Consider the following 10,573-nt stretch of genomic DNA (forward strand, 5'->3'; position numbering starts at 1 on the left):
TTTCAGTAATGACCTTCTGTGACTTACCCTCTTTGTGGAGGGTGTCAATGATTGTCTTCTGGAACATTGCCAAGTCAGCAGTCTTCCCCATTATTGTGGTTTCAAAGAACAAGAGATACACGGAATTTATACTGTAGGGATGGTCATTTAATGGAACTCAAATGTAAATATTCTAATATTTTGAGATGGCCTACTTGGATTTTTGACTTTCATGAGCTGTAAGCTCTAATCATCAAAATAAAAAAAATCTTTTGAAATGTTTTACTTTACATGTAATTAATCTAGAATATATGAAAGTTTAATATTTGGAAATGTTACAAAAAAAAACTTTTTCATATTCAAATTTTCTGAGATGCACCTGTATATACAGTGAAAAAAATGTTTCATTCATCCAATTAAAAAAATGTAGGGTAATGATTCACATCTATATTTTTTTAACTTGAGCCAATGAAAAATAAATAACTTGCCCTAAGAGCAATCAGAGGCGGCTGCATTGACTTTGGACTTGATAAAACACAATGAACCAACACCAGCAGACGTCAGGGCACCCCAAATCATCTCTGACCTCGGAAACTTCACACTGGACTTCAAGCAGCTTGGATTCTGTGCCTCTCCAGTCTTCCTCCAGACTACAGACCTTGATTTCCAAATGAAAAGCTACATTTTATTTTATCTGGAAAGAGAACTTTGGACCACTGAGCAACAGTCCAGTTCTTTTTCTCCTTAGCCCAGGTAAGATGCTTCTGACGTTGTTTCTGTTTCAGAAGTGGCTTGGTAGCGCTTTTCCTGCAGGTGTGGTGGCGTGGTGACTCTTGATGCACTGACTCCAGCTTCAGTCCACTCCTTGTGAAGCTCTCCCAAGTGTTTGAATCGGCTTTGCTTGACAGTATTCTCAAGCTTGCGGTCATCCCTGTTGCTTGTGCACCTTTTCCTACCCAATTTCTTCCTTCCAGTCAACTTTGCATTTAATATGCTTTGATACAGCACTCTGTGAACAGCCACCCCTTTCAGTAATTAAATATTCTAATATTTTGAGATGGCCTACTTGGATTTTTGACTTTCATGAGCTGTAAGCTCTAATCATCAAAATAAAAAAAATCTTTTGAAATGTTTTACTTTACATGTAATTAATCTAGAATATATGAAAGTTTCATATTTGGAAATGTTACAAAAAAAAACTTTTTCATATTCAAATTTTCTGAGATGCACCTGTATATACAGTGAAAAAAATGTTTCATTCATCCAATTAAAAAAATGTAGGGTAATGATTCACATCTATATTTTTTTAACTTGAGCCAATGAAAAATAAATAACTTGCCCTAAGAGCAATCAGAGTTACTTATTGTGCGGTGTAAGTTTCCTAAAAGACTTAATGACTCATGCCACTTGTTGGGTAAAGTCAATGTGTCTAATAATTATAAAAGTTGGCGAAAACTAGATGCTGATTCAGTCAGTCAGCGTGGGTAGCTCGCTCTTTCCGTGAGTACAATTGCACCATCTTTTGGTTAGTGATGGTAACTGCATTATTCTTACGAAGTTAAGAGACGGGAAAGATTTTGTTAAATATTTACCAGACAGTAAAAATGAAGCAGAACATTTTGTTGGTGTTTTTTAAAAAAAATAATTTCTTTCATGGATTGTACATGTTTGATATTAAATCATTAGTCTTGTAGATTTTAGACTATAGACTGCCTATTGTCCTATTAGCCCAGTGGTTCTCAAACCACTCCATGAAGTACCCCCAGCACTGCACATTTCATATGTCTCCTCTCCCTTATCTAACACAACTCACCAGCTCATTAGTGGGGACTGCAAGACCTGAAGTGGGTGTGTCAGATATAGGGAGACATAGGGAGAAAGCTTTTTGCTTTCACAACAGTGTAGTTACCACATCTACCAGCAGGGGCTGGCTTGACCATGCTGACCAGCCAAATCCTCACCCCTTTGTTTATAAAATCGAATATCACAGAAATGTGTAGAATATATGATATCTGCCAGGTAATGGGGTAACTTATGCCTGGTAGTCTAAAATAAAATCCTTTAATGTGGGAAAGGGTCATAAGCCATTTTTGAAGATTGTTTCATCTTCATGTGCCTCCACTAACCCACTGTAATGTTAAGATAGTATAGTCATATACAATTTTGCATATGCCATTTTTTTAAAGTTTTTTTTTTTTTTTTGGAAATGGCAAGTCTCGGAAACAAAAAGTCTTAACTTAAAATATCCAGGTCCAGCCTAGTGTTTATATAAAAAAGAAATATTCATATTATTAAAGAAAACATGAAAAAAAAAAAATCAGATTTTAGGTAGGAACACTTTAAGAGGCTCATTTTCATGCACTTTATCCAGGAAGCCCAGGTTAAAATAAGGGTAGAGGGTCTCGGTGAAGATGTCCTTGAAAGTGTAGAGGTGCGTCATGCTCTCGGCATTGTAGAAGGACACCAGGCCTCTTTTGTAGTCCAGATACACGCCGATCCTCGCCAGTGGCTCTTCCAAAGACAGCAATGTTGGTGGAGACGTCCCGGCCATATACTGAACTCCATACGATAGTGAGAGCGTCCAGAAGCCATTGGCAGGCATGGTATTGATGACGCCTTTTCTCGTGACGGATTCACGAGCAACTCCCACAGTCCACACGGTGCTGCTGTACACCTCCACCTCCCAGTAGTGGCGGCATTTAGTGAACCCTTGACTGCCCAAGAGAGACAGCGCAGCATTGAATCGCTGTGGATTGTCCTGCACCACGTTGTTAAAGGTCTGGTAGCGCACACAGGTAAGCGAAGATGTAAGACTGAGCCAGGGGTTGGCTGTTTTGGAGTTAAATGTGATGGCTGAGGGAACTAGAAAGGGAAAAGTGTAGCAGAGAAGAGTTAGTTCATGCATTCCATCAATTAAAATTGGCTGAAAATTTATTTACCCTCTGGTCATACAAGATGCAGATAAGTTTGCTTCTTCAACTGAACAGATTTTGAGAAATTTAGCATTAGATCACTTGTTCACAAATGGATCCTCTGTAGTGGATGGGTGCCGTCAGTTCAAACAGCTGATAAAAACATCACAATAATCTACAAGTAATCACATGACTTCAGTCCATCAGTTACTGTCTTGTGAAGTGAAAAGCTGCATGTTTGTAAGAAAAAAAACATCATTAATACATTTCTAACTTCAAACCAACTCCTGGCAAAATTATGAAACTATAATCCATAATAATTCCATATTTTGCTTTTATTATTTTGGATTTTGGTCTGGTATTTTGCCTGGAAGTGACGGATGAAAGTTAAAAATGTCTTAATGGTAAATTTGTTTCTTACAAATATGAAGATTTTCACTTTACAAGACATGGACTGGAGTGGTGTGGATTATTGTGATGTTTTGATCAACTGTTTGGACTCTCATTCTGATGGCACCTATTCACTGCAGAGGATCCACTGGTGAGCGAAGGATGTAATGCTAAATGTCTCCGATTGTGTTTCAATGAAGAAACAAACTACATTTTTAATGGCCTGAAGGTAAGAACATTTTCAGCATTTTTGGTTATTCCTTTATTGGAGGTTAGTCCTTTAATGTTTATTTACACAGCTTGATTCAACATGTGAAAATTCAAATTTAACTTCATTTTTCATTTAGGATCATTCTCAAACCTGGATAGATGCTTCCCTTCAGTGACTTCCACACTCTGTACTGCAGGGGCCCAGCAAAGCGGCCCTCACACAGTCTGGGTGGCGTCAGCGCCGGCTTCTCAAACTTCGGTGGCTGCCTGCTTGAAACAACACAAGCCCAGACACAAAAATAACTCAAGCGCTTCCTCGTGAAAATATTAATTGTAACAGATCCATAGAGGTCTCTCACCTTTGAAGCAGGCCCTTTATACTCTGCAAAAAAGACAGGAAAAAGGAGATTGATGAAATTGGCTCAGTTCGAGAGGCAGGGACAGAAGTTTTCCACATGAGATCAGTGTTTGAAACTAAGCTACACCTCCTTTTTTCATCCACGACTCTGGAAAATCCCCTTCTGCTGCACTAATGGCATTATCTTCCTATTGCAAGGGTGAGATCATTACATTGTATCCTGTGTTGACCCAAGTGATATCCCACAGAGCTTTCTGTTAGCAGTTAACTATTGAAGTGATTATTTAAAGGGGTCATATAATGCGATTTCAATTTTTCCTTTCTCTTTGGAGTGTTACAAGTTCTTGGTGCATAAAGAAGATCTGTAAAGTTGCAAAGACTAAAGTCTCAAATCCAAAGAGATATTTTTTATAAAAGTTAAGAGTCAGACTGTGCCTCGATTCTCTGCTTCAGATCTGCAGTGTGGTCCTGGGTACAAAAACAAGAGAATATGAGGTGATGTTTAGCCTCGGAATGGTTCTTCTTATGGCATCACTGCAAAAACATTCTTTTGGAACCTTGGTTTTAAAAAATCTAAATGATGACAGACTTTTCATTTTCGGGTGGCCTATAATTTTGAACCTACAAGTTACTACTTACTGGAAAGGGTCAAGAATTTAGATGATTAGGTGTTAGTCAGTTTAGGATTAGGAATCATTTCCAATGCTTTTCCATTTAAGAGGTATTGGAGTGGCCTATAATTTTGAACCTACAAGTTACTACTTACTGGAAAGGGTCAAGAATTTAGATGATTAGGTGTTAGTTTAGGATTAGGAATCATTTCCAATGCTTTTCCATTTAAGAGGTATTGGAGAGTGTGCATGAGGTTTAGTTTCTTCTTACCTTCAGTTTCTTCACCTCCTCTTCAGTCTCTCTCTCACACTCTAGAGCAGTGTTGAGCTCTTTTTGAAGAGCATTTGCTGAAGTGGTCAGAGAAGCCTGTTCAACACAAACAACATGAGCTTTCAGCTGAGCTGAGGAAGTTAGAAAACGTGTCTTTGATTCTTACCCGATATCTCTGCTGTGCATCTTGCACGCACACCAGCGTGTGAGCCCGGTGATCCTGAGAGATCCCACACACCAGACACACCAGCTCGTGGTCTTCCTCACAATACAGCTTCAGCTCTTCTCTGTGTCGGCTGCAAAGTGGGGTCGGAGGAACCGTGTCTGCTGACAACCCGGTCAGCCAACCCCCACTCTCCTCGATCCCCTGGCAGTAGCTCTCCACGATGTTGGCCACGATGCGGTTGGGTCTGTAGCTATGGCCTGGAAAGACTTTCCGGCACTGAGGACAGGAGCCAGACCCACCCTGGCCTTTTCCACGAGGGCCGCTCCAGTAACTCGTAATGCAGGCCTCGCAGAAAGTGTGGTCGCACGGCAAGGAAACAGGGCGCTTGAACAGGTCCAGGCAGATGGAGCAGGTGAGATCCCTGCTTAGGCGCTGCGCAGAGTTCTTGGACACTCGAGGACTGATTTCAGCCCTCAGTTTTTGCTTGTCCATTTTGTCCTGTGGGGGAAGATTGTTGGACATCTAGTGCGATCTTCTGTATGATGTTCTTCTCTTCGTCTCTTCTCTCCCTGCTCTCTCAGAGTTCTGGCCCTGTCTTTCCTGTTGACTGTGAGAAAGGATAGGGGGAGCTGAGGGGGCGGCTCTTGTCTCAGGCTTGATCCTGCCGAAAGTTGGCTGGAGTTGCACGTCCCCTCTGCTTTGCTTCAACATGACGTCAGACCTACAGTCAGGAAACTGAGAACCTAGACACGGACTGTTTATTTTTAGAGAAAGCCTCATCTGTGCATTGGTCCCCATGAATTCCATTATAAGAAATTTATTGCACAAACACAGAAACCTGGTATTTATCCAAAACCTTTTAATCCCCTCCATATGACTGTGCGTATGTCAGCACAAAAAGCTTTGTGAGTAAAACCAGATGTGCCCTACTTTTTCCCCCCCGCTTTCGTTTTTAACTTTCATTAGGAATATAAGTTTATTCAAAATTTGAAGAGATCATTTTTGAGGCATCATATATATTTTTCAAAGTTTGGTCTCGCAACTTCTACCCAGTTACTTTTTTAAATTGTATTTTAAAAAGCTAATTCAGTGGATATATTTATCAGGGTTTTGCCTCACAACTTCCGCCCAGTTCATTTTTAATATTTTATTTCCAAATTGAAGAGTGGATTTTCTGTTGCATCATTATATTGATCAAAGTTCTGTCTCCCAAATTCCACCCAGTTACATTTTAATTTTTGCATTTTATTTTTGCTGCACAGAAAAGCTACTCTTCTTGCACCCACAGATATATATTTTATATTTTTTTCTTAATAAAAAGGCCAAATTTCTAATGCCTTATTTTATTTATCGAAATCTGGTCTCTTTTCACAACTTTTTTTCCAAATATTTTTATTTATTTATTTTCTTTTAATTATTTCAACCTGAATGCTAGTATTCTCTTCTTTTGTAAGGGCTGTTGTGTTGTCCTGCGTAAGCAATAATTTGTTTTCTAAAGTGAATCTTGTTCCTTTATTACAATAACCAAATTGTCATTTAGTATTATTTCAGTGTAAAATAGCAAATTTTTCAAAAAAGTTAGCATTTTGGACAACTGCTAAGACAGTTGTTTATCTAGTTGAAAGTGCCATTGTGGTCTGCACATGCCTGCAGCAGTGGCTGATGTAATCTCAAGGGACTGCAAGCCGAAAAGAAAGTGTTGGACTTGAACTCCCTCCCCATGTTCCCCAGGACTGACCGGCCTACGCTTCCTTCCTGTTCATATTGTTATGGTTCATTTCCATATATCCTGCCACTCTTCCAAGTTCCCAGAAAAAAAAAAGATGGCGCTACAGCTATAATTTAATACAGAGAAGAACAGCCTAGCGGATGTTTGAATAAACATAGATGGATGTGGAGTGTGTGTCTCTTGGGAAACACAAAGTCAAAGTCTTGAGGGCTCAGAGTGACTCAGAATTGGGTTTTAGGTCAACTCTGCAGTAGTGGTATCGCAATCTTCACAGGGAACTTGGCAGTCACGATAGGGGCTTTTAAATCAGAGACTCTTTTACAGTTGTTTACTAGCATTGGGAAATTCCACCCCACTTTAGTTGGGTGGGTTCAGGAGTTTGGGGGCTAATTTTTTTTTCCTGTGGCTCAGTGGTAGAGCATTGCGTTAGCAGCGCAAAAGTCGTGGGTTCAATTCCCAGGGAACACACATACTGATAAAAAATGTATAGCCTGAATGCACTGTAAGTCGCTTTGGATAAAAGCGTCTGCTAAATGCATAAATTTAATTTAAATTTAAAGTGGGAAAACAAGAAACCCGCAGCAACAGCATTTCTTGAATCACCATTCGATCGCATTCCAACAACTTTATCATGCACACTTGAACAGATGATCTAATATTCCCTACTCTGTGTGTGTTAGAACATGTTATGGAGGAATGCTTAGACACACAATTTGAGGTCATGCTGTAGATTGCTTTCAGCATTTAATGCAGGAGACTGCAAACGAATAGCTGTTGTGAAATGTTTCAAAGTTCATCTATAATACAGTTCAACCTATTTTTATATAATTATTACATGCACTTTTATAACTTTGTATAAAATGTTGAAAAGCTAATTGCCCAATGCATCATTATATTTATCAGTTTTCTCAGTGTTCTGAACTGACATAATATAGTTAATCTAAATCTATGTATAATTATTATACACGCATGTTTATAGTTTGCTACATATTAATTTTGTAGGCCTAGTTGATTTAATTTTTTAACTTTATTTTTGCAGTTTTCATAAATCTAGATAACATATGGTAACAACATACCTCTTATATAGTGTTCTGCACTGTGACGGTTCATCAGTAATATAGTATAATTATTATACATGCACTTTTATAACACACACACACACATATATATATATATATATATATACATACATATAGTTCATCTATAATATAGTTCAACCTATTTTTATATAATTATTGTGCATGTACATTTATAACTGTATAAATTATGATATAATATAAACTGATATAATATAGTTAATCTAAATCTATGTATAATTATTATACACTTTTATGACTTCATATTAATTATGTAGTTGATTTAATTTAATTTAATTTATGCGGTTTTCGTTGCGGTTTACTGCAATAACGCCAAAAAAGAAATGCTCAAATGAATAATTGACGTTGGAAATGGTGCCCTCTTGTGGCCAATTGCTGCAGTTCAAAATTCAAAGTTTTCAATATTCATTTGTCACATTGCAGGAGCATTACATTTGACAGACAGATAGATAGATAGATAGATAGTTAGATAGATAGATAGATAGATAGATTTTACATACACCCAGATATTCATGTCATATGTAGGATCTCTTTTTAATTTCGGCCTTTGTTTCTCTTAAATGCTGTCCTCAATTTTTTAGTAATTTCATTTCCGTTTTAAACATTCTAAAAAATAATTAATTATTAGTACTACTACTACTACTACTAATAATAATAATTAGTACTAATTATTAGTTACTGCTTTGACAAAGCACAAGCTCACGTAGAACTCAACTAAATGCGTGTAAAATGACGCCCTCTTGTGGTCAGTGGCTGCACTTCCGTCCGTGTTCCAGGAGGAGTCCAGCGTTACAGGAAATGACGAAGGCAAGAGTCAGTGGGCCAGTTTATGAAAGTCCCAGCAAAAGCGCGCGCAGTTACATTCAGAGCCTCGAGAGAAGACTAGACGGGACAGATACGCCTGTGTTTCTTTTAGAGTCTTTGGATTTGTACGTGCTACTGCTAAAACACTTTGATAGTCTAAAATTACTGCGTTCCTGCACTTGAAGACAAGCAGAAAGCCAGGCGGCGCTTGTGTCATAACAGGAATTGGATAACTTTTTTTCCTCCTCCCATAAAAAAAGAAGCACAATGTTTGAGGCACGTCTCGTTCAAGGATCAATCCTTAAGAAGGTTCTGGAGGCTCTGAAAGACCTCATCACCGAAGCCTGCTGGGATGTCAGCTCCTCGGGGATCTCGCTGCAGAGCATGGATTCGTCTCATGTGTCTCTGGTGCAGCTCACGCTCCGGAGTGATGGGTTCGACTCCTACCGCTGCGACAGAAACCTGGCCATGGGTGTCAATTTGAGCAGGTACTGATGGAAATGATGCGAGCTTAGTGTTATTTGCCATGTAACCGCTTAGACCGTGAAAGCTGAACATGTCTGTTCATGCCCGGCTGCGCGAGGAGCCCGCCATTTGTAAGATGTAAAAATGGGTGTTATTCCTTTCCCGATAATTAGTATTGTTGAAATACTGTTTTAATGTATCCCGAATAATTGCAGTTCAAAAAGGTTTAGTATTATTTGGCGCGTAGAGTGTTCCCTGCATTCTCCCCTCACTGCTGAGCGTGACGTCATTTACCCGCGCTCTAGCTGGTTGGCGCGAAAAAGCCGGGTTGCCGAATGACAATAGGACTTCATAATAACAATAAAAACTTCGTCAAAAAAGACGTGAACCAGATTTTTAACTGACAGTCAAACATTCGACTGTATAATAATTGTTTTAAAAGGGAAACTGTTTTTTTTTTTTGTAACAGCGTGGATTAATTTGATTCAGAATGCAAATCTATGTATGTTTCAATAAAAAGTGCCAAAACTGAGTGTTTTATTCTAATTATTTTATTCTTGTTTTCTAGCATGTCAAAGATTCTGAAGTGTGCTGGAAATGAAGATATCATCACACTTAGGGCAGAAGACAATGCAGACTCTTTGGCGCTTGTCTTTGAAACACTCAGTGAGTTCACAAGACTTTATTACACTAGTGACTAGTTGTTACATATTTAACCTAAAATTAGGCAAAAGAGTTGCAATGTGGCTTATCTATTTTTTCTGGCTATATTTTATTGATAGTGTACTGTGCTGTGAGTTATAATAGTAAGAGCACTTGCTGAACTTTGAATGTGTTTTCAGATAAGGAGAAAGTGTCCGACTATGAGATGAAACTGATGGATCTGGATGTGGAGCAGCTTGGCATTCCAGTAAGACTTATTTTACGAATACTGATATGAATGCATGTTTTTTTTTTTGTTGCTTTTGTTTCTTATGTTTCATTTTCTTTTTCACTTCAGGAGCAGGAATACAGCTGTGTGGTGAAGATGCCCTCTGGTTGATTCCCAAAAGAGTCATTGCATAGGTATGGAGAGATTTTTTAATTTTTTACTTTTAAATCATGTTTATTATTACCTGTAATTACTTGTTGAAACTATGGGCTCATGTGCGGGGTTTAATGTTTTTATTCAATTTAAATATTTAACTTCTTTCCAATAAAGTCACCATTAGATATCTGCTATCCAAAGAATTATTAGTTGTTTACAGTAAATACAGGTACAATTAAATATGCTTCTAACAGTCCTTAAAAGGGTTAGTTCACCCAAAAATGAAAATTAGCCTGTGTTTTACTCACCCTCGAGGCATCCTAGGTGTATATGACTTTCTTCTTTCAGACGAATCATATCGGAGTTATATTAAAAATTGTCCTGGTCATACGCGGAAGCCGTTCCAGCGGAGGACGTCGACGTAGAGTGATTAGTGACGAATGCGGAGAGAGAACAAAACAAAATGCCGGTCACAAATTAGAAGTAGAAACCAAGGATTTGTAAAGAAAAATGTCGGAGGATTTCGATATAAGCCAAGAGGAGGCTGATTTTCT

General features: G+C 38.4%; 1 protein-coding gene and 1 pseudogene across 1 annotated transcript; one reads left to right on the forward strand and one right to left on the reverse strand.

Annotated features, from left to right (window-relative positions):
- Positions 1-1,620: 1,620 nt before the first annotated feature.
- On the reverse strand, positions 1,621-7,736 carry LOC107758579 (zinc-binding protein A33-like; annotated as a pseudogene).
- A 758-nt stretch (positions 7,737-8,494) lies between these two features.
- Positions 8,495-10,034, forward strand: LOC107758681 (proliferating cell nuclear antigen-like). The gene is made up of 4 exons (XM_016576484.1): positions 8,495-9,015; positions 9,561-9,658; positions 9,835-9,902; positions 9,993-10,034. Exons 1-4 carry the CDS (start codon positions 8,795-8,797, stop codon positions 10,032-10,034), a joined length of 429 nt encoding a protein of 142 aa, XP_016431970.1. The 5' UTR covers positions 8,495-8,794.
- The last annotated feature ends 539 nt before the right edge of the window (positions 10,035-10,573 follow it).

The sequence above is a fragment of the Sinocyclocheilus rhinocerous genome, unplaced genomic scaffold (assembly GCF_001515625.1).
Source record: "Sinocyclocheilus rhinocerous isolate Xijiao unplaced genomic scaffold, SAMN03320098_v1.1 scaffold623, whole genome shotgun sequence".
Lineage (NCBI taxonomy): Eukaryota > Metazoa > Chordata > Actinopteri > Cypriniformes > Cyprinidae > Sinocyclocheilus > Sinocyclocheilus rhinocerous.